Source organism: Centrocercus urophasianus, unplaced genomic scaffold (assembly GCF_019232065.1).
Source record: "Centrocercus urophasianus isolate 14NV4802_14NV808 unplaced genomic scaffold, USGS_Curo_1.0 seq_16, whole genome shotgun sequence".
Lineage (NCBI taxonomy): Eukaryota > Metazoa > Chordata > Aves > Galliformes > Phasianidae > Centrocercus > Centrocercus urophasianus.
Window position 1 is genome coordinate 7,090,542 of NW_024884711.1, and position 25,681 is coordinate 7,116,222.

The 25,681-nt window shown below is 37.0% G+C and overlaps 1 protein-coding gene across 4 annotated transcripts in view; it reads right to left on the reverse strand.

The window, feature by feature from the left end:
• NEK11 (NIMA related kinase 11) overlaps positions 1–25,681 on the reverse strand; it is an 85,537-nt gene that overhangs the window by 21,520 nt on the left and 38,336 nt on the right. For 3 of the 4 annotated variants that reach the window (XM_042816451.1, XM_042816454.1, XM_042816455.1), the window contains 7 exons: positions 24,718–24,867; positions 24,559–24,637; positions 23,975–24,060; positions 20,556–20,675; positions 17,825–17,918; positions 16,840–16,963; positions 3,156–3,274 (listed from right to left, as the gene is read on the reverse strand). In XM_042816451.1, the coding sequence (XP_042672385.1) occupies positions 3,156–3,274; positions 16,840–16,963; positions 17,825–17,918; positions 20,556–20,675; positions 23,975–24,060; positions 24,559–24,637; positions 24,718–24,867 (772 nt within the window). The remainder of the gene's footprint in view (positions 1–3,155; positions 3,275–16,839; positions 16,964–17,824; positions 17,919–20,555; positions 20,676–23,974; positions 24,061–24,558; positions 24,638–24,717; positions 24,868–25,681) is intronic. The other variant, XM_042816453.1, reaches the window with a different exon arrangement.

The window sequence follows — 25,681 nt, forward strand, 5'->3', positions numbered from 1 at the left end:
TGTTGTTTCTCATGCAATTAGAAACGTTCCTAAAAAAAGCCTGAATGATTAAAAAATGGAAAAGAGCCACTAGCTCAGGAAGCTAGAAATCTGGAAACATAACTGACAAATTTTTGCTTGAAATCTGGCAATCAGTATATAAACTGCAAAAGAAAAGGAAAAAGGGCACTGAACTCCAGTGTTACAACAACACAACCAAGATGAGATGCTCACATGTGTGAGGACTTAACACTGGTGAAAATTCCACATCTACAAGCAGACCATGCAGTTGAGATCACACAAGCTGCATTGAAAATTACCAATAAATACAAAGTAGATGTTCCAGCTCCATCCTCAAACTTTCAATTATACCGATTAAGTGCGTGACTCCACCTTCTTATATGAAAGGTATCATTTCACAAGGCCACTACTGTGACTGTCATGACATCTGTGGGAGTCTCACATAGCAGGAATTAAGAGCTTCAATCCCTTTCAACATTACGCATCCCAGTCTGTTATTCAATTAGATTACTTGTCTGACCCCCTGCTACTGCTTGAACTACTGCACAAATATCAGAGGTTTTTCTTTTAGTTTTTGGTTGAAGTAAGTAATGGGGTCACCATTAAGCACTGCCAGACATAGCATTTCTGTACTCCATCTGCACAAAATTAATCAGTAAAGCAATCTTGACACTAGATAATTGAGAGGTTTGCAATGATTAAGAAGGTAAATACCTTACAGGTCCTTGTCCTGTATTATAGTGGATTGACTTTCAAAAGCTTAATTTGTGGAGGTATTTTTGAAGAAAGAGTTAAATAGTATGAATCCTATCATAGAAATAGGAGTGGGAGTTTTGGTATTAAATAGATGACTGCTGAAGCAATGCCCTGCTATATACTAGCAAGATCAAGTCTATTCTGGTAGGATTTTAAGCTTACTATTAAAGTTGAGCATGATACCACCTACCTTTGAGTGGGATTCATCTCACGTAACTGTTGACATCCAGAATGAAGATGCCTCATGCATGCTAATAACTGCGAATCTCTTTACAATCACCAGAGAGAAAGAGGTACCTCTCAGCATATTCTATCTGACCCACACATTAGGTGTTTTTGCCAAGATAAAATTATTCCCTAAAAATGTGTATTTCTCCTAACTGTACAGAGTTTATATCCAGTTAGGTCAGACACGGGCATACAGCTTAGTCCAACCTGCTTTGTCTTCACACTTCCCGCATAATTTTTTACTCAAGAAAGGGAAAAGTGAAAATTTTCTCAATTCCTAAGAAAAAGAAAAGGTGATTGTGTCCATACCCCCAGTTTTGCCTTATTTAAGGTGCTGGTCAATAAGAAGGAAAATAAGGTCAGCCTATTTGCTTCTTTGATAAAAAGTCATGAGAGACAAATGCTCTGAGAGGGTATGCTTTCCAACTCAGTCTGGGGAAGCCAATTTGCAGAGGACCAATGCATGGCATGCACACACACTGCCAGTAAAGCAAAACCACACAGCCTGGAGGGGCTGGATCCTGACAAGAGACATGAGTGGGACAGCTCTTCCAACCTAGCATCAATTCTTGTCACCACTAAATTCTGAATCACTACAAAATGACTGAATGACATTGCTCAAATCTAGCTGCCAACTCCCAATTTATTCTGCGTTATTGAGAAATCTATTTTTATCTTCTGCCCTTTTAATTCTAAGCAGCAGTCTGCCTGTTCAAAAACAATATTGATTGACACTTAATGATATTGTCAATGAAAGTTGAATGAAAATTTTGAGCAGCTTTCTAAAAGAGAAAAATGGAAAAAAACAACACTTAAAGTCTGATGAAAGTGAGCGATAATTTAGTTTTAAGATTCCATTGTGGTAGATTTTTCAAGCAAGAGAGTTTTTGTATTTTTGAGTGTTGTGAGTAAACACAGACACAGCAAATTCCAACAACAAAGCATTGACTCAGATATTCCACTGGTTTCCAACTAACTATTTCTTTAGATCACTATTGAATTTGCTGTTAAAAATTGCAATGTGTTTAGTTTGAAAGCTAAGAGGACATTTCTAGATTGAATGAGGTGTTTATGACTAAACTTCAAGTTTAACTGGTTGAGAGAATTTCAGGATTCCCCACCTACGTGGCAAAAGTAGCATTCTGATTTCTCACACAGGTATTTAATTTCTGCCTTAAAAACTACATCTTAAAGAACCTATTAATTCAAAAATTTCAAACAATATTAAAAATTATTCATAATTTAATGAAGAGTTTTAGCAAACTTGGTTGGTTTCCTAGAATGTACACAGCGTCATACTCTACTCTGCAGATTTTGCACATTAACTCCACATAACAGTTGTCATCCTAAGCAAAACCAGACAGTATTGTTCAGAAGCACTGCAGCAAAATGTTTTAAGTTGATGGCCCAGGGTGGAAAATAATTGTTCCTGAATGCCTTAGGAAGATCCATTTTCAGAACTGACTTGGCCGTTTAAGTTCATCAATTTCACTGAGACTTGATCACTGAAGACAGGATTCATTGCAATTCCTTCTGATCAGACCTAAATTAGGTGCCTTTTCCAATAATCCTCAACCTTCAAACTGAGATTTTCTTGTGGCAACCTTACCTGATAAAGCTACTTTAAGTCCTTCAATAATAAATTTTCTTTTCATCGACTTTCTAAGATTCTTGGGAAATTTTACAGATGTGCTGATCGAGACTTGCTGATGTTAATGCTCACAGTTATCATACTACACTAGAATATGATCAATACAGACAAGAGAAGAGGGCATCTAGAGGTGCCAATCTTTCCCCAGGAATTAGACCTGGAATTCAGATCCTGTGCTTGAAGTATTCTTTCATCTTTAACTTAACCTAGGTATAACTTTACGTTAGAGAACCCCACTCTGTGTTTATGGCTACAAGAAAATTAATTTACTAATAGCAATCCATTTTAAGGCATTCATGGGAGTATGATTCCTAATCTTGAAGAAATGCAGGAGTCTTTCTCAGCAATGTATGTGTATAATTGAGACATACTCCTACAGCTAATTCATGATGCTGATGTAGACACATATTCCTTACAAAAGCAAATTTAAGTAATATCAAAAGGACGAAATCTTGGAAGGGGTTTCATTTTCCCTAAGAAAACATCAAATGTGTACTGTTTCCCCAAAGGTCACACACACCTGATTTGTCTTTGATACAGTCTGTGACACTTCCACATCCTCTGTTTCGCTGTCTTCTGAATAGGATTCAAACTCCTCCTTATAATATTCTTCTGCAATTTGCGGGTCTTCAGGGATTTCTAGAGGAAATTAAGAGTTTACAGTATTACATAGACAGACAACATTCATGATCTTAGAAGGATGCAATGAATTTTACATCACTCATGTCAATAACAACGCATTCTGAAGTTGAAAATTGTTGGAGAAGTTATCAGATTAAAATTTTCATCTTTGATAGCGTGATAAATAGTGCTAAAACTGCCTCTGTCAAAAGGTCACACCCTCATCACATAGAAATTAATGAGGATCTATACTGAGTTTCGGATGAAATCACTGAACCATAGAATAATTCAGGCTGGAAGGTACCTCAGGGGATCATCTAGTTCAGCCTCACTCAGAGCATGGTCAGACTTCAACTGAATCCAGCTTTTGTGAGCTGAAATTATGTCCCAGTTTGGTTTTCTCTAACATACATTACTTTCCTAGTCCTGCTCACCACATCACGGCATCCTGGCTTGTATCAGGAACGGGCAGTGGGCAGGACTGGGGAAGGAATCCTGCCCCTTACTCGGCACTGGTGAGGCACCACCTTGAGTGCTGTGTGCAGTTTTGGGCACCTCAATTCAGAAACATTGAGGACATTGAGGTGCTGGAGCAGTTCCAAAGAAGGGCAACAAGGCTTGTGAAGGGCTTGGAGAATATGCCCTACGAGGAGAGAATGAAGGAACTGGGGCTGTTTAGCCTGGGGAAGTGGAGGCTGAGGAGAGACGTTATTGCTCTCTTCCAATTTCTGAAAGGTGCTGGGAGAATGGGGCTGGTCTCTTCTAACTGCTGACAGGATGAGGGGAAATGGCCTCAAGTTGCACCAGAGGAGTTCAGGTTGAATATCAGGAAAAACTTCTTTACATAAAGGGTGGTTAAGCACTGCAATAGGCTCCTCAGGGAGGTGGCTGAGTCACCAACCCTGGATATGTCTAAAAACCATTTGGATGTGGTGCTCAGGGACATGACTGAGCCGAGGGTTGTTAGAGGTAGGGTAGTATGGTTAGGTTGCGGTTGGACTTGATGATCTTTAAGGTCTTTTCCAACCAGGGCAATTCTATGACACATATCCTGTGATGAATTTAATGGCTAGGTTAAATTGGAAATTTAGGCTAGGAAATTGGAAATAACATATATCAGAGTCCATATATATCATAGTCCACTGCATATATCCATAAGCAGTGAGTTAGTAAAACGGCTTGAGGCCAGATTGCACATTCTTCAGCGAGCTGTCTTTTCTCAGCAAAAGCCTTTAAGCACTTGTTCATTTTTAAGCAGAGACTAGACTGTGGTGACTATCAAAACAGCAGGATCCCTGTTTTTCTGAACAGAAAGCTTCAATGCAAAAGGCTGTCCATTGGAAGCACCGGTCAATGACAGAGATGAGACTAGAGCAGAAGGAAGACCAGCTCGGCAGCTTTCCCGTTGATAGCCTTCAGCATTTGAGCAGGGAGGTGCTCCAGGAAAGCTAACACTTCCACCTTATTCCATGCAGTGCTTACCGAGTTATTATCAAGACAATTTTTGTACAAGTCCAGGTACAACATTTTTATGCTATCAGTTTTCAAATAGAAAATGTTGGCTAGGCTTCCTTGGCTGCTATTATTATAAGAAACGTTAGCTGAAGATAAAAACAATCTAATATCAAGCTATTGTAAATCACTACAGTCTTAACATCAGATAATGATGATTTTTCCCATTCTCCCAATTAAATCTACTTCTTTAAACCATAGAACCATAGAACGACTTGGGTTGGAAGGGACCCCAAGGATCATCAAGTTCCAATCCCCCTGTCACAGGCACGGCCACCAAGAAACATAAAGTGACTAATCTTTCTTTAATATTACTGCCTTGAAAGAAATTCAAACAATACTTTGTATAAAATTAAAAATGCATAATAGATGTTGAAAAGATTATTTCACGTGGGTAAAAATATCCAAAAGATTTAAATAAGTGAATACAATTAAAAGATGCCCTTGGATTTTGGGCAGAAGGAACCATTCTAATTTTCAAGGCATAAGACACTCAGTAAAAAAAAATGAGTAAAAGTATTTATCGACTGCACTAGGTTGAAGCTGTTCTGTTGAGATTTAAATCTCTACTATTATCTACTGTCCCCAGAGCACTTTCAAAAATACTTCTTACTTTGTACATTTATCTACGAAATTCAAATGTACCAGTATTTGCTCTCAGGTTTCTCTTTTTTAAGATATTTATGTGAATTCCACTGCCTCGAATTTGTAATTAAAAAAAAACCAACAATAACTTGTGCTTCCAGAAGAACCTCCAACCACATAAAAAGCTTATTCCACAAAAGAAAGAATTTATCATTGCACCTAATTATTTGAGTTCTCCAAAACGCCATTTGACAGAAAAGTCTAACACTTCATCTTAAAAAAAAAGAGCTAAATCTCAAACTCTCAAACCTCATTCATTTTTAGCATTGGAAGAACACTGCTGAACACAGATATGTGTTCACTTTCAGACACAGTGAACATTTGTCTTTCTTTCTATCAGGGAGGCTGTCATTCCTGTTATTACTCTAATTTTATTAGGTTCATCTGCATGCTATTTGTATGTCTATAAGCATTCACATAGCTATGAATCAGCCTATTATAATGCAAACATTGCACTACACTAGTGTTTTCTGACCCTCCCATGTTCCTTTGTTTACTGCTGTAGTGAAAAACACAATCCTCCCCTTACCAATTGAAAATCACAATTTACATGCTCTAGAGCTCTACACCTTATCAGTAGCTCACAACCAGATCTCAACTGAGCCTCATACATCTAAACTATCCAAAGATGCTGGCACTAGCTGAATCCTACTTTCACACCAGCTTTTGCATCTTTCCCACAATTTCTCACTTTACCACTTGTGACACTGTTTTGACAGCTACACAAAGATGGTCATTTAATCTGAGTTCAGTAACACAATTTTAAATGCTAGTTCAGACACGAAAGATATTCCAGAATACACATGTTTACTGTCTCCAATTCAGAACCTGTTCTAAGTGACATTTCTCCACAGAAAACAGTATGCCCAGTGGATAGGAGCTTGGGAGTTAAATACAACGAGGCTTTAGAACTACTTTTTGTTATGACAAAGATCTTTAAACAAGACACTTTCAAGACAACAACGAATTCATTTAGAATGCATGATTCATTGTAAGTTTATACTAAATAGAACCAACTCCCTGTTGCCCGTTTGCTACAGATGCAGAGGCACAACTCTGATTTTCTGCTGAATTAACCTGGGTACACAAGTGCTTATTTAGTTGAGATCTTGGATCCATCTAATCTCAAGAACACACAGGCTGGCTATAGCACAGCAGCCAAAAGTCACCATGGTGAGCTGTACCCATGCTGGCTGCCTCAGAATTTGTTTGGATGTTACACCACAGTGCTGAAGAGCTGTACAGAGTGAGACACTGAATAAACAGCTGGGACTGATTCACCTCTGCTAGAGCTGGAGTGAACAAACCTGGAGAAGTCCGCCTCTCCATAACCGCTTGCTGGTCTCAATCTCTCAGTGCAGTGCAGATAACTCAAGAGAGCTGGGCTACACACTACTAGGGAAGGCTGGGCCCAATACTCTGCCATTTTTACATCTGCTGGCCATTCTCTACGATGTCTGCTACCTGAGCTTTTCCTATAAGCCTTGATATTTTATCTCTCTCCATCTACCCCATGGAAAAAGTTTCATTACACCATCTCCTGAATGTTCTCAGTGCAGTTCCACATCTCAGCAATGTAGCACAGAAGGAAAATTCTTGGTTTATGTATTCGTAAAACTAGCTTTAATAATGATGTTGCTCTTTGGGCTAAGCCTGTTTGAATCACATATGAACCCTTGCAGAGCCTATCATGGACTCCAAGGCCAGGGCTTTGATTCTGTCCTTTGCTCTGACACAAAACAGAAACTAAGTCTATTTATGCCTGGAAAATATTTGCAGGGAAAAAAAATTAAAAGATGCTAGCGAGGTGAACACCAAGTCTGCCATATTAAAAGAGGAAACTGAACGGCTGCTGCAGAGGCTGGGATACTCTGCTTCTGTGTTTCAGCATTTGGACTGGGAGAAAAACAGCACTGCATTGCATTTCCAACACCACTTGCAGCCCATACGATGCCCTTGCTCATGAAGCCCTCCTGATCTGCCCAGGATCAGAGCCCCCTAACCTTGCACGCAACAAAGCCACTCTGTGCATCATACACATGGCAGGCAGAGACCCTGCCTTCTTCAGTGAGCCTTGGGAAACAAACATCACATCCAGTATAAAGTCCTCTTTGACCAGACACAGCCATGAAAAACCCAATATAATTAGACTTTATTTTAGCAGGTGATTGAACTGGAGACTGGCAGAGGTTTCTTCCAACCTGAATTATTATATGATTCCATGGTTATGCAATGCTGCACCAACAAAATGCTTTGAATTATGACAGATGTATTTATGTGTGTGGACATATTTAACATATACACTTATAAGGTCATCAGAAATATGTTAATTTCTATATCCTTTGTTTTCTCAGAAAATCACTGGCAAAAAGAGATGGTTAATAGGACTGGCCAACACTTCAGAATCACTTAACTCAAAGCATCACTTATCTCAGAGCTTACTTCAAGAGGGAAAATAGAAAGAGAGGAGTGGCATTGCCTCTAGGATGGAGGTTTGAAACTCTCAGATAAATGGCCTGAGTTACACAATCCTGAATGAGAAAAAGGCTCTGTGACACTACATGGTCCAGGTCAATATTCATTCAATTTGGAAAAATAAGATAATTCCATTATTATAACTTCAGATAACACAGATTATTTGTTTCTTTGTTTTCCATGCAGGACAACATTAGCAAGTCAGACAGAATTGCCACCTACTGGGCAGCTATAAAGGAGATATGCAACTGTGCCCATGGTAGGAGGTTGAAACTGGATGATCTTTAAGATCCTTTTCAACACAAACCATTCTGTGATTAAGATCTGAGCTTCATTGCTCAGAAAGTCAATGGAAGCTTTTCTCCAACTTCTAAACTAGGCTGAAAAAGAGTCTCAGAAAGGGCATTGTTTAGGAAATGAACTAAGGGATGTAACAGGACTTCTGTGTCCAAAAATGACTTGTAAGATCCTTTAGCCTAAATACGAAAGGACTGTGTGGTCATCAAAAGAACTATGTTCTGAAAGAATCATGTAAAGCACAGATGTAAAGAATGATTTGTTCTAAATGAAAGCCAGAAATATAGTCAAAGTTAAACATTAATATTTGGTAATTCATTTTTAGCATCATAAGAAAGAAAAAAAACTTTGATTTACCTGTGGACTTCACTGAGTTACATGATGCCATGGTGCCTTTCAAGCATAGCTTGGATTTTAAAAACTAAAAAACTAAAAAAACTAAAAGTTTTCAAAATAATCAGAAATCCTTTTAGCGCTGACAGGTGAATGAAGAAAAAGAATGATATAGCAATATAGTCAATAGCAGGGAGCACTTAGTGAGTCCTGAAAGCCATTTCCTTTATGCACAAAGAGGCACTATTACTGTAAAAGTTGCCTATTACTTGCACAATGTCCAGCAGGAAGAGAGCAAGAGCTGTACATTAGAGGGAAAATGACCATCTTACAACATCAATTTAAAACTACCTTATACATTGCTGTATTTTAAACTTTTTGATCAGTCAAATGTACTTTCAAAGAAAAAATTCAGTTTTCCTGTTGAATCTGCCTGACACTTTCCCTATCATTGTGGTGACAGTGCTGATAAAGAAAGAGTCCATACATCAATAAAAAAAGAGCTGACCCTTAAGAAAGCCACTTCCTTATTCCTGAGGTGCAGTTCAAGAATGCCATTTTCAAGAGATAAAATGAAACTATTTTCATGAGAGTAAAAACATGGAACAGTTCAGATCCAAATCTGATGTAAGCAGTATGCACTTGAGATTCTGGACATAGTAAAGATACATGTAAACTATAATTAATTTGAGTTTAAGCAGTAATGTAAGTTATGTCAGACATGCACAAAACCAGTGACTGCAGCCAAGCAAATCTACAAGTATTGAGACCTCCAACATCTAGATGTAATTAACTTACGAAAATAAATGCATTTTCTAGACTGCAGGAGCACCATTTGCAGATTAAATAGCAGAACATGAACTAAGCACCCTTCAGTGCTGTCACCCTCTCTTTTCCTCCAGCTAGTTGTCTGACAGCCACAAGCACTGAATGCTAAGCTGGTAAAAACTTCAAACTAATTCAGTATTTACAGCTACTTTTCAGAGCAAATTCTCATTCCCTTGGAATTGGTTCCAGATTCTTGTGTCACCACGTAATTTGGCCCAGCTCCCCAGAAATGCTGCTTGGTTTGTTAGATGAGCCAGAAAGCTGTAGCTGGGGGACACACTGGAATATGCAGTGTTTTTCAATACCATTCTGCTCATGATGCTTTGTTTGCTACTAAATGCTTGGTGTGTCTTCATTTACACCAGTTTAACCTGGAATCTGAAATGCAGTGTAAAGATACACTGACTGTTAAGTAAAACTATTTGGAATAAAAACTAGTATCTTTCTAACAAACATTTACAATATTGAAATTGTACAAATATTCACCATAAGTTCTAATATACAATGTTTTGTACATATACAAGCTTGGTGCATTGGCCTCAAACTGTTCACAAAATTCATACAGTGTATTCTAAATGCTTTTTAACAGAAGACTTTGGAATGAGCAAAGGGGCCTACAGCAGAGGCTTTAACAAGACTTGGCCAGAATCACTTTAACTCCAGTCATTGACTGAAGTAAATTTTAAGGTATGATCTATTTATCAAAGCCAAACTAAATCAATGGGAAAAATTAATTTTAAAAGAAAAAGTAGGAACTATAGAGTAACATGATTTTATCTCCCAAACTTTGAACATTCACAGTTTTTCACAAAACTACATATTTTAAGGACTACATTGATATCATTCTGATATTTTCCCTCAGAGAAGCCGTAGGAGCAAGACTACTTGGAAAAAGAAAGTAAATTTTTGTGAAGCAAGTAGATAGGCAAACCAAACCAAACCAAAAGTGCATGGCTTTGGCAAGGGCTTCCTGGGGGGTTTATGAGTAGAATTCAGTTCCCAAAGGTCTTCAAAGATGCTAAAGCATTTTATTAAAAACTTGAAGATAAAGGACAATGCTCTACTACATAAAAAGGACAATGCTACACTACACAGGGGCTTTTAAACTACCATAAATGCTAAGCATTCTAAAACTCCATAAAATTTCCAAGAATATCTCCAAGAATATTCTGTGGCTGCCCCATGGAAAAAGGGTGAGCATGTTCACCCAACGCTCATATTGTTCTTCCATGGAAATGGAAGAGCAATAACCAAAGCAAGAAATCAGCTCTCCAATGGCTTCCAGAGGTAACAATCACTTAGTATGAGCAACACTTCAGTTGATTAAAAAAAAATAAAAAATAGAAAACAATTTTCTTAATTGACTACTTTTTCACTTTGTGTCTAAAACCTCTACATTTTGTTAAATCTTACTCTTGATAGAATAAATCAGATTTAATATTTCTTTAATTGAATCTGGGACAAAGTGTGCTTTCAGTATGAAACCAAGAAGTGAAAACAAGAGCTGCACATACTCCCAACGTTCCCATGCCCTCAAACTGTGTGAGAGAGGCAGGAATTCTGGCACTCCATGTGCAAAGGACAAGTGAAGGACTTGGTAGGTGCCAGAACTAAATAGTCAAGTTTCTCACAGCAAGCATCTCATAGTAAGATTTCAGCAAGTAGCAAACTGGGAATACACCTTATGATTTTGGAAATATTCCAGCTCATAACACAGACCTGCACTTTTCCAGCTACTATGACATTACTCTTGTGTGCTTACATACTCGCTAGCAGTTGCAGTCCTCACCTTCCTACAAAATTAACAGCAATGTAAATCGGTGCTCAAGAATATTCCTCAAGAATAAATACACACTTTTCTATCACTCCAATAAACATGTGTGATATGTCTCAGGTTAGTTTCTCCAAATATTCTTATTCTTCTTCTCCAGTCCCTAATTTGCATAGTTTAAATTGGACACGCAAAGTTTAGCTTTCTGGCCACCTACTTCAACTATGGTTCCGAGAAAGTGTTACATAAGGACTTGTCATCTTTCTTGACAGAGGTGATCCATGTCAGAAACTCATTCAAACTTTTATGCTTAGCTCAAGAAAAGCTCTTTTTTCTTCAAATAAGAGCTGCTGAGGACTCACTGGTATGACTGCCTGAGTGATGATACTTCAGAATTATCAATTACCTCATCAGTATGCTTACACAATGTTTTACAGGCACCACAATAAATGTGCTTGTGCAGATATGCATAGCAATGCACAGAAAAACATAACAATACTTTATTGTGAGTGAACATTTACTATTTGAGAGTCAACTGAATTTTACTCACTTAAAATTCAAAGGAATATGCCTGTAACTTACAATTAGCAATGGAAATAGAGAAATAATGTATTCAACTACTGTAACGTCCTTAGCTATTTTGGAATTGTAATGAAATCACAGGTTTGACAGATGTAATTTATTGCAACATACTAAGCCCAGGAATTGAACACGATGATATTCTCTGGAGTATAAAGAAATAAAAAGGAAGAGAATACAAACCAGAAAGATCATGTAATATGTCCCTTTACCTTATGTCTTAAGCTTTTACATTCTTCTTCTGTACAGATAATTTAAATACAGCAAGTAGTTAGCTTAAGCTATTTTGCTCCTTTAACTTGACCGCTTCCCACATGGAAACAAGCCTAGTACAAGCAGAGGAGTAGATTATGTAAAGCTAGTACTCTTGCAGGGAGAGAATGAAATGGATCAGAATGCAGGTGAAGCCCCAGCATATAATGCACTGGCAAACAAAAAATGCAAGATACACTGCTCTAAATACACTGATAAACTAAAGTGGCTGTTAGGTCCAGTGTTGTTTTGCTGCATGGTCTTTTTCATTCTGGCCACTTAAGGGAAGCAAGGACGAGCCCTCAGAAATTGTTATACATTTTCATATATAATTTATTGAAAACTTAAAAATATATATATTTCACAGTCTTGTTTACCATATCTTATTATCTGTGAAGCTGATATGAATATAAGTTGCCAGTGTGCAACTTCAAGTTTTCATGACCATTAGGCTGTAGCTTGTTGAATTTAATATTCAGTGTAGCACCTGTGAAAAGTAAGAGATTTTGGTAGCTTTCAATCCAGTATCTTTCAGCTGCAAAAACTGGTCCAAATCAGAAGGATCTAAGATTATGGTACAGAAATGGTCATATTTTTCAAAACTGTAAATAGTACTGAGCATTCTGGAAGCATTTTTATATACAGTTCAAGGTTTTGCCACCAATTTCAAGGTAACTTCTGCTGTAGAAACTGAATCAGAAACCTTGAATGTTTAGCTACTACAGTTGTACAACAGGATTACACCTTGCTCTTCATGCATTATACTACTGCAAAGACTGAGCCTCTACAGCATCTTCTGTGTAGCAAAGTAGGAAAATTTGAATATTCCACACTAATATCCCATGGATAAGTACCTAAGTACATTTCTCTGGGTTCATTACAAGTAAATCCCCATGGCTAGCCTTTCCCATTTATTCAATACATTTGCAACTGTAGAGCTAGTCAGCAGGAACTGAGTTGTATAGAGAGTTGGGAGAAATGCTGTACAATCTGGCTTCATTAGGCAATAATGTAAGCAACGCAAAAGCAATTGCACAGAAATAATTAATGTGATGTAGAAACAGAGCTGCAATTTTCCATCCTAGCCCAGCATACGGTAGCCCACAGAGAAAAGCCACAGTGATCTACCAGTACAGAAGTAATCCATGGAAAAGATGAACATCAGCATCAGAACAACTCTGATGCCAGCCTTTTCACAAATAAAGGGAACAATACATTACTCCAGATTGTATGTGTAAAGACAAAGAACTTCAGAAGATGATTACAGTAACTTAAGAAAGAAGAAATGTAAAGCACAAACTGTGAGACGACAGCTTGGAAGCATCTTAAGGAAGGAAGGTTCAGGTATGCTGGGAGCAGCCAGTGCTACAACAGATAAAAAATGCAGAAGTATTTCATAGAAGTACTACACAAAAGAATATTACTGTTGCCTATGAAAACACAAGGAGATCAGGAAAAGAGAGGAAAATAATTACTTCAGCTGCAAGGCAATAAGAAATACATCTTGAAAAAGCTGGCTTGAAACAGCCAGAAGAAAAACTAAGGTAGAAATTAAAAAGTTTACAAGCACTGCAGTATTTTGACCCAGGAACAACTTTCTACACAGAGAAGTGGGAAGAACTTTTCAAAGCATACAGAACAGGCTGAATTCTTGAGGAAAGATGCACTACAGGTGATGGTATGCCACAGTCTGGACTCAGAGATCAAACTGAAGTTGGTACTCTTGCCATGGAACAGAAGAAAATTATGGGGAAGTGGTGCCACTGAGAGCAGCAATTCCTCTATCGCAGAGACAGGAAGCTGCCAAGGTAACAGCACTGAAAATGTGTTCTTAATGCACAGCTTCCTCTCCTGGGTCACTGAAGCAAAAATAGCATAACTTGCTATTCACATAATTTTTCACTGTTTCCCACTCCCAAGTTAAAACTAGATCCCTTTCTTCCTGAGTTCAAGTAATGCATAGAAGATTTCTGTCAGCAAAAGCTCGTGTTTCTTTGATTTCACCCATCCAAGTTCTTCATTTCAGGCTGGAGTATGGCAGATAGTGCAGAACAGGTGCCCAGAACCCCAAAAGTAAGCAGGGGGACAGAAGGCAGCAGGGCAGTGTGCAGTCTCTGTGAAAAATGACTAAGTCTGCAAAATACAGCAGAGTGGAATAATAGGGAACATACTTTAAAAGAACAAATAGAATTTTAATGCTTAAAAATAGCATCTTATACTGCCCACTGTATTTCTCTGCAAGTACTTCAAGAACCAAATTACTTCTTTGTTTCTGAAGATGGTGTACAATCTATGAACAGTCTGAATGGGCCTGTTCTGTAACAGACTGAGTTCTTATCAACATCAAAAGCACAGGGTCTGCTTAGATGTCTTTCATACCCCAAAAAAGAAAACCTGCTTGATGACTAACAGATTGATCAACTATTTGTGATTTCATACAACTCTTTTAAATGTCTGTCAAGTGCACAGAGGTGCTAATTAGAATGAAAAATGTTTTTAAAAAATCATTACATAAAATAAACACGGAGAGAAGCTTAAACTTCCCAGGGAACTCTACAGCAGTTAAAATTTTTTTACTTTGCTAAAGCTCATCCACCAGTCCAAAACTCCAAACTATCATCTTGATTTTCATTTATCTAACCTTACATAACCTGCCTTGGTTTTCCATGCTTTCAAAAACTGTGTTTACTACTGCTATAACTGGATAAAGATGCCATGGTTTCTAAATCTCCTTACTAAAACTAAACATTGAGTTCTGCATTTGACACCTTCCCCAAACACATACCACCATTTTTCATAATGTTTTAGATAACTGAAAGCATAATGTGCAGTGTTTTATTATCTATGGCTCTTTCTAACCCTTCAGGAGCCTTGTCTTTCAATCTTCCAAGCCCTTCCTTTCTTCCCTTCTTCCTTCCCCCAACCCTTCGCTTTTCATCCTCTTCCCCTCCATTTTCCTTCTCCCTTTGCTTCATGTTGCAAATTTTTCAAGGGCTTTAAGATATGAGCCAAAGATAGCTTGAACATTCCTCCCTACCTCTTGAGATTGGGTATTCTCCTTAGCTGTTCCCCACCAGCTTTTCCTATTTCTGAGAGGATTTTTAGGAGTAGCTTAAAGGCAGCTGCTGCTGAAACTCCTCGGTATCCATGAGCAGACTCCTTCACCTGCCATTTTGCCTCTTCCTCACCTGCTATTTGTTACTAGTTCTAACTAAGGAGACAGTTAGTCTGGCATTCTCCTAACTTCTGCTAACCTGGTATAGGTTACCAAATTTATTGCATGTCAGAAACTTTACAAAAGGTTTTTATAGCTTTGCTTCCAGTTTTACTGTTTTTCTATTGTATGGCACATTGACTGAGAACCAAATTCTACTGAACATCAACAACTGGAATTGTTTTCACATTTTCAGGTACAAAGACTCCATTAATAACTTAATTAATAGCACATAGAACATGCATGGCTGAACTGAAATGCTTAATGAAAAGAATGAATACTGAATAGAGTTAGTAACAGCTTTGACATCAGCTTCAGAAATAACAAGGTATTCACGAAGAAAAGAGAAACTATGCAATTTGCTTTGCTTATCCTTCAGTTCTTTTTCTCATGAACTTACCACCACTTCAGAGAATCTGACAAAAGCAGGGTCATTAAACAAACATTCATCTTTGTACAGCTTCAGACTGAGCAAACTTTTGCATCACAGATATAATCGCATTTAATTTCCATCATTATAGTTGAAAAACTTAATGACCTCTTAAGACAGAAACATCGATTTCTTTCCTTTCTTGCATGTTGTCCTGTTTCTATTTAAGTCTCTGTATGCCTATCCTCGTACATCTCCCTCCCACTCACATTTACTGCTTTCTCTTAGTCCCCTACTTATGAGCTGCTCCACCCCCAACCCCAGGATGTATTTCTAGCAGCTGAGTTCTCTCCTACACAGATCACCCCCCCTTGCACTGTGAAGTAGCAAGTCAACTGTGTGGACGTAAATGAGGCTACGTCATAAGAAAAAAGCCACTTGCTATTAATAAAACCACCTCCACCACATACAAACTGATTTTGATTCCTTTGAGCTAACGACATATCCCTTCGTAGATGTGTATAAAACAACACAAAAAGGCAGAGCTATGAAAGTAGTTGCTGTATTTTAAAGTCTATTAATACATGCTAACAAAATTCTAATCTGATTAAAAATCTTCCATCATAATAGTTAAATGTTGAAGAGTATTGACACTATTTCAGTACATAATAGAAATAAAACTTAAATATGGGCTGTGAAAAATATTTTCTCATAAGTACATTTCCACAGTCAAGCCCTTATTCAAAAGTTTGGCTGTTTGTTCTTTTATCTACAGTAAAGTGCAACATAGTACCTAACAATCTCTAGACAGTAGCTAAATATCCAAGGACAGTACAAATAAGCACTTTTTAAAGAGTTTCTGTCTGCCTCTCTCATTGCTATGGGTATTGAAAATGGTATCAAAGTGTTCCAGAAGTGCAAATGCTCTCTATTCTTGTACTCATTTTTGCACTGGAGAGGTAATTTAGAAAGTGTTGTTCTAATACAAGTCATTTTATATATGCAAAGGTTAAAGCTATTTTCTTTGAAGTCTGCACCTTTTTTGGAGGAGGTCTGTTTACTCTCTTTGCCATTCAAGTCACCCCAACTCACAGAACCCAAGCTTCCTGACATATAACCTGCTGCACATCTAGTCTACACGCATCCATCTATAATATTTTCCTTTTCTTTTTGCATTTCTTTTGTCAACTTTACAAACCTAACTGTTTTTCATACTGCAGTTCTTCACCACAGATTTAAGTACAAGGGACAAAATCAAATCATCTTTATAGGAAGTTTCAATTCAACACCACATTTTCAAATCTTACCATGGTCTGTAAATTGACTCCATCTCTCATTTCCATTTGGTTCATCACATCCTATGGATGTGGCGTTACACGTGATGACCGGCTGAGAATCGGTGAGAGGTTCTGAAATCTGGATGTCGGATTCCTTAGTCAAAGCAAGCAGCATGGAGAAACAGGAACAGTTAGAGCTTTCAATAGCACCACAATATGATGGTTGCCCTGACTCAGGCAATTTCTGGGACTCATTAAGCAAATATTAAGGAAAAGAATTCCTAACTCTTCGGTAATTGACCATCAGTGTGACAACCACATGCTATGATAGATTTAACATGGTTTTTAATTTTCCAAAGACAATGAGAAATGCTGAATAAAAACAAAGTACTAAAGCAAACCTTGTTATATCTGTGATGCTTCCACCGTTTCCAAACTGTTCCCCATATTATAAGACAAAGTGCTGGTATTGAACAGGACTATTCTCTGTTATTGATATTTTAAAAGCAAAGGAGAGTTTACACTGGGAGTCACTTCGAGACTTTAATGTTACTAGAGGATTCAGTTAAAATGTTGATATTTGTAACTAGTCAAATGAAAATAAACTGAAGCTATCTCAAATCAGAGTGTTTAAAAGATTACAATTCTAAATTTATCTTGAAATCAAATGTATTTTGAACTCTGGTATCAAACAGACTATTAGGAAGTACATTTCACAGAATCACAGAATCACAGAATTGTGATTCAGAGAGAAGATTTAGATCCAAAAGTGTCTTAGTAAAAGAAAACTGTGCAGTGACTAGGGAGTTTGTTGAACTATGTCTAAATAACTGAATGTAATGCTACTCATCACAGGTCCACAGGGTTCAGCCAAGGGGTCCAGACTTTGAAGCACATCCAAATAATTAATCTTAGAACAGAACAGTGTCTCTAATGCTAAAGAAAGTGCGTGGCAAACAGAAAAGAGGTACACACTGAAAGTCCATAAATAAGGTCCCCAACACACTGTACTCACATGTAGGACATTGACATTCAGCTTCTGAAAATTACGGGACCTGAATTCTTGCATTCTTTTGACATTCTCTTGATATTTTTCTTCTGCCAGCTGTCTGTAAATACAGAATACTTGTGATTGAGATGTGATATTGGGGATTGCATAAAGGGTCCTCCTAGCAGTAGATGTGGAAAAGCAAATTCCATTATCAGAGTACTGTGGCACCAAACACTCACAGCATCTACGTAAGACAAGGTTAATTTTACATGAAAAGATCTGTGGCCCTTCTTTTTTAAAACAGTTATTGTATTTATCTTTCACAGCCTGCATAATGTAATTGAGAAATAGAAAATGGTTAGTCCCAGGAGCTTTTGTCTCTTCCAAAGATCTTAAGCATATCATGCCTTCATGCCACCATGTATTCCACAGACCTTTCAGGTCAAGACAGGCACACAACACTTGTGTGCCATGAACACTTCACCCAGGGCATACCTGTTAATTGTATGTTTTCTGTTTGGGACTGCTTATGCCAGCTGCTACATTAAGTAAATCCTCCAGCTTCCACCACTAAACCCCTTCCCACTGACAAGTAGATCTGCACTACTGAATGAACATCTCTTGTGTGAGAAGGTACTATGTTATTGAAGTCAGTAGGCAACAACAGAACTGAATATAGATCAATTTTAAAGATTTATGACTGAGAATAAGATTTGCAAATTAATATGCTGCCTTTACATTACAAAGTAAATATACTCACTTCTGCTGCTGGGGAAAAAAAAAAACAACATGAAAATCTAAATAGAGAATGCTAAAATGCAAGAAAGCAGAGAAAACAAAAGACAAACGAGAAATATTCTGCAATTAGTATTAATTCCTTACTTCCAGTCATTTTAAAAAAATGAAAGAGACAGACTTCCTACTTACAAATTTCATATAAGAATGGGCCTACCATACTGCTGAAAACACCACACACAAGAGGTGTTATATTTTATATAATTGGTTCATTTCAAGTAGCTTTTTTAAAATGAGAATAAATTTACATACCAGCTTGAGTCTCAAATTTAGTGTTTGGTGTCAGACACAAATACTGATCAGATACATTTTCCAAAAGGAAAGGAAGGCTGTTAGCTTTTATTTCTCCCTATTGGGTACAGATGCCACGGGTTTGCACAAATAACACTAGGATACAATTTTACAGAGCATTTTCCCTCAACTACAATTACTATTCATTTGCAGGCATATGTAACAGCTGCAAAGTTACTGAGGACATAAATTCAGGCTTCACGTAACCTCGCATTATTTCTTTGCAGTTAGATATCAATGCCTTACTGAATTGCTAGTGTGCTTTGGCATGGCAAGGTTAAGATACCGATTCTCATAAGGCTGGAGAAATGGGCCTATGAGAACCCAATGAGGTTCAACAAGGCCAAGTGCAAGGTGCTGTGTGCCAGGGCAATCCCAGGTATTTATACAAACTGGGAGAAGAACCCCTTGACAGCAGCCCTACAGAGAAGTACTAGGGAGTCCAGCTGGACGTGAGCAAGCAGTGTGCATTTGCAGCCCAGAAGGTCAACTATGTTCTGGGCTCCATTAAAAGAGTTGGCCAGCAGGAGACCTCATTGTGGCCTTTCAGTACTTGAAAGGAGTGAAGAAACAGGAAGGGGTGCATCTGTTCATGAGATAGGACAAGGGGGAATGGTTTTAAACTGAGACAGGGGAGGTTTAGGTTAGGTATTAGAAGGAAGTTTTTCACACAGAGGGTGGTGAGGCACTGGAACAGGTTGCCCAAGGAGGCAGTGGATGCCCCATCCCTGCAGGCATTCAAGGCCAGGCTGGATGTGGCTCTGGGCAGCCTGGTCTGCTGGTTGGTGACCTGCACATAGCAGGGGGAGGTAAAACTAGATGATCATTGTGATCTTTTTCAACCCAAGCCATGGGTTGGCTATGATTCTATGATTCTATCCCTCAATTGCTGTCTATAAGTAACTGAATAAACATTTTTAAATTTACACTGCACTTTGCAACATGCTTTTAAAGAAAACATTAATAATGAATATGGAGCTTTTCTGATTTTCATTTACATCACATGAAACACTGAACATTTTTAACTCGGAAAAAAACTCAAGTGTGTTATCAAAATGGTATCTTCTTTCTGTTTAAAAGTGGGATCCGTGCATACAAACATAGCCTTCAAGCTGTTTCTCACATGCCATTCAGAAATGACACTTCAAATCCCCACTTTTATTATGTTTTTCTTACTTAACAAAAAGCTATAAATTTTAAAGCCCTTACAACGTGTTGATTTCCCTGCTATTTGATCACTTGACAAGACTATTTCCTCTGAGCTGTTAGCTTTTATTGGCATATCTCTTAGGAAAAAACAATCGACAAAAGCAGTATTGTTACTGAATAGATGACTCTTCCAAATGTGCAATTTTCAAAATGACAAATCATTAACAAAATTCCCTACTGTAATGAATCTGAATGTCTCTCATACACATATTTAACTAGAAATACAGTGCTCAAAGTATCAATCTGGGCTGACGCTCTGACTTCTTTTCTACATAAACAATTACCTTAATTTAAATCATCCAAAATTCCCATTCACTATGAGTAGCTAAAGACAGTTTCTGTTTTTTTAATGTTTTTTTTTTTAATATTCTTACCTTGACTGTTCTAACTCCCTAGACAGACCACTGAAAGGGGGAAACTGTACGGTTAGGGCACAATGACAATGTTATGCACAACTTACTTCAACTTCTTGGCTTTCTCATCTGCAGCATTTAACTTCCTCAGCCTCATTCGTTCCCGTGGTGTCATTTTCTGTACTTCAGAGAGTTGCTGCAGAGTTTGCAAATGAACTTTCCTCAGCCTGAAATTAAATACATGCAAGCTTATTTTCAGACAGAAATGTAAATATCAGTACTTGGATTTGATACTGAAACATACTGACATTTCAAATGGAATAATTAAAAAGTTACAGGTACTATAATGGACTAAACAGACCTCATTCTGGAAAGTAAATGCCTCTTTTAAATTGAAATATTTAAACCTAGATTCAGGAGGAAGATGAACCATTTCATGCATTTCAGGTGAAAACAGAAAAAGGTAAGCTCAGCTCCTTAAAAGAATAAATGTTGAAGCACAGTGAAATATTTACCCTGCCAGGATTCATTACTGAGCACATTACAAATCCAAAGGCAGTTCTTAAATGAGAACCACAGAAAAAAAAAAAATTACCAGACATACATTTTGAACTGATTGATAAAAGTTGGCAGCAATGAAAGAGAGTATTAATCTGTCTGTAATGAAAGTCATAATTATCACATTGTCCTTTTGAATTCCTGGTCCTAATCAATAACAATTTGCTTGTAAAATGGTCTCCATGGACCATCTTTGAAAGCTGAGCATGAATTATTGACACTCGTATTTCTGCTGTATTTACCAACGCAGAAGAGCAATAGTGGTTGTATATCAGAAAAAACAATATTTATCTCAGATTTTACCTCACATTGTAGAGTAACTACAAAAACTGAGCCATAGCTTGCAATGCCATGGCACTCACCTTTCACTCACACCAAAATTTTGCATTCTTTGTATTCATGATATCAAGTATTCACTTCAAATGGTTATCACTGCTCTTACGAGATAAATTCACTTATTATTTAAGAGTCCAGTTTTATAAGAATATAAATTTTGAAATCAGAAATTTAGAAACTGAGAAGCTTTCATTATGCTTTTCAATTCTTGACTATAGAGGGAAATAGTGTAAAGATATGAAAATTATGTGTAAATATGTAAAGATATGGAAATATTTCATATGTGAAATATGAAACACTAAGGATAAAAATACTTTAATTATTAATGAAAATAACTCTTCAACTATGAATAATGGAGACATATTTCTTGTCTCCTGCCTCCCCACCCCCCCAAAAAAAAAATCCTTTAATTTAAATTGTAAGAATCTCTTGGGAAAAAAAAAGTCATTTTTCATGCGAGTTGAAACTGAACCTATACAGCTTTTCCTTACTTAAATATTTAAAATTTATGACTTGCACAGAACTGGAATAAACTAAGCCATTAAAGCTTTTACTGTAAGAAATGAAACTCAAACAGAAATGACAAAAAATAGTTCTGGTGAGGAAAAAAGAATCAGAAATATAAGGTAGTATTGATAGAGGAGGACACCATAGCAAGCAGCTCCTTGTATACACACACACAGGCTGCAGCAGCTGTGGGTAAATCACTATGCTATTCTTCTTCTTCCTTTTTTTTTTTTTCCTTGTTTTTGAATGTCACCATTTTTCAAGTATTTTTATTTCACTTTACCTGCCTCGTTGAATCTGTGATTGAAAAAGATATCTGGCATTTTGTTTACCAGTGTAAATACAGGCAGCTAACTTTCTCATAAATGCAATAAAATTCATAATAGAATTATGATTTTGTACACATTCTAAACATTTAAATAAGAGAATCAGACTACAGCACATCTGAAGGTAATTTACCCATAAGCTTTTCCTAGGAGTTTTGATTTCAAATTGATGCTCTGAACCTGAAAAGTTCAAGGTCAATTTCCATCCTCTAACAAAGACAGTTGTTATCCATAGCTGCACAGTTTTCAGGCCTCTGGAGCTAGGCCCAGAAGAAGCTTTAAATTGCTTTTCACAGAAGTATAAGAAGATGATGCTTGTAGTTACAACTTGCTCTTCATCTTAAACACTTGAGAATTACTTTTGAACAAGAATATTACAGACTCCAGGATATTACATCTGTGTCCCCCCGAGTGCTAGCTCAGTTAGTATGTGATGTCCTTTTGGAAAGAGATGAGACTTCATGATGACAGTGGATCTGGTATGGAACGTAGTATTTGGTATAGATAATAGAAAGTAGTTTTAACAGCCTCTTCTAGAAGCAATGTGATAGTTGAAGCCTAGGTAGTACTTTGCAGGTTAAAAATACTGCATCCCGAAAGCTACAATATTTTTATGCATACAGATAATTTGAAATCCTGTACAGATTATAAGTGAAAAAACAAACAACAACCCACAGAGGCATGGATTAAAAGTTTTTTGAAGATTCTCATAGTATATATTTGAATAGGTTTTTAACACTCAGTGTAACATATACAGAATTGGCATAACATTTGGACAAGATTTCAGTTCCTCAAAACTAGTTAAGGTATATCTCAGAGGAATACCTCTGCAGCTAACTACATTTCATTTGAATAGACAGGAATGCACACAGAGTTAATTAAGTCAATACAAACACAGCAGCAATAGAGAAAAGATATGTCTAATATTTTCTGAGTACATCAGCAAGTATGATTCTTGGTTTCCAGTATATTTACAAACGGCTATTTCTAGCAGAATCAATAATAGTGGCATAGTAAGAAGGCCAAAAATTAGATAACATGGCATTATTTGTTACAGCCTTCACTTAAGCTTGCAAAGTTCAACCATGTGTTTTATACTAAAGTGGAAACCAAAACACAGAGCTCTTGTCTAATAAAATGACAGAGGCTCATCTGACAACAAGAAAGAGCAGAAATGGAAAGGACAAAGTGGAAACTTAAACCACAATTTCTAGTGATGAGTTTACAGATACACTCCAAGCACTCACACTGGGTAAAAAAAGTGTACAGAAGACTCTGCTGATTCCCAGTGTCTTTATTCCACATTCTTCTTATCACTAATAGTAAACAATTCTTTGGTTTGCAAAGTTTATCTGATCACTCCTCCTGAAGGAATTCTTGCAAATAGAGGTGGTGGCACCAGCAAAGTGACCACATCTGAAAAACTGCAGGCCCACACTGATGATATGCAGGCCCACTGTCTATGATGTAACTAAATGATGACCTAAGCCTTCAAAATATACAGAAAATTTAATTACACACCAAGTAGTAATAAATCAATTTGTGTATATACTACACATGCATGCAGTATACACAATTTACAGTTACAGAATAAAAATATTTGATTGTTAGAACCATTTTTTGCCCTAAGTCTTAATTATGAAACTCATTAATGTGATTGTCCTGTATTTCTGAGGAATGGCAAGATCTCTTTAAAAGCAAAGCGTTACAAAATTAGCACAAATGTTCAGAGCAGGATAGCATTTGGCATCACTGTAATTTTTTATACAGCTACCCACAAAATATTTAAAAATACTTACACAGCATCAGAAATGGGAGCACCTCCTTTCTGCCAGTTAAGCCCCTTGTCTTTTGCAGTCATACATGTGAAATTGTACTGTATATTCTGTAAATAAATAAAATAGAAGTGATATTAATGCCTGAGGCCAAAGTGATCCAGACTCCAGCCTATTATTCAAAACAGACCTAATGCAAAAAATGATTAAACGGTTTCCTTCCTTACCTCCTTAAAAAGTAATTTATTGCATACATTGAAGCAGGGACCAAAAAATCAAGATGCACTGTCTTTTATTAAAACTATGACTAACCAGAACAGTTTAAAGATTACATGTCCCCAGGCCCAAATGATCTGCACTTGTTATGCATAAGTGTCCATTCTCCTTATTGTTCATGAGATTTTAAAGGGGGGAAACATTTAGCATGTCAAGTGAGAAGAGCTTAATTTCCCACAAACTCCCTGCCTCAGTCAGGTTGTAATTTAGCTCAGAAAGTCTCTTGATTAACGTTCCCAAAGGCTGCTCACTTATTTTTTCACTACACATTTTCTCCATCTGCATTCTACTTTTGTGAAATACAATGTCTACCACTTTATCTTCTTGTTTACCTTTAGCTGCTCATCAATATAAGGGATTTTTAGGATCTCTCCTGCTGCTGGTCTCAGTGAAGGATTCTTATTTAACATGCTGAAACATTAAAAAACAGTAGTGATAATTCCGTCATTTTCTGAATTAACTTAAGAAGAAGCTAAACGAGATCAACACACCTGCTCAGCACAGCATTCAGATTGCTTGGATATCTATCAGGAAGAGAAGGTGTATCACCTTCTACAATTTTTAGCACAACAGACAAAAAATTGTGTCCAGAAAATGCATGGTTCAGGCAGCACATCTCATATAAAATGCATCCCAGAGACCTTGAATAATAAAAGAAATAGCATAGATGTTATTTTTACAAGTAGCATGCATAGTGACATTACAATAAGGAATGTCTTATTATCCTCACTATTATGTTATCTTTTTCATCAGAAAAGATCACTATTCATCAGTCAGATTACAAATAGGTATTGTTTCAGATAGGAGAGATCCTCACTCCATTTGCATAAATGCAGGGAAAAAAATCTACAATCTGTATATAAAGTATTATACATATATACAAACATATACACATATGTACATATATATGCACACACATACATATATATGTAAACACTAACTTGGCCAAAATTGATTTGAGCTCAGAGAATTACCAGATTTTAGATGACTGCATTATATTGAAATTTCTAAAATCAAAGTTCCTCAAAATTTTACTTGGAGAAGAAGAAACTGGAATACGCATGGATGGAGACCAAGTGCAGAACCAGTGTCAGTTTTAGATCTTTAAAAACCATTAGGAATGATGACAACTAAAGAATTTTAAATGGGCTTCTGGTCTACCATCACCTTCATCACCAACAGCAAAGCGACATTATTCTTTATGTAATATCTGACTGCGGTCATTTACAGAAGCAGTATGAAAAAAAGCATACTGATGATACGTGCAAGTACGTATAGGTGAATAGCATTGGTGAAAAGTGTAGAAATATCATCTTTGGAGTAAATAATAAATACAATTTAGATAATTTGCTTTGGTTAAAGAAGAGGAATGAGATCAGCTCATCTGGCAACAAAAGAAGAGTAAGTAAGAGTAAAGCTGAAATCCAGGCTCCACATGCAATAAAATAAAGACAA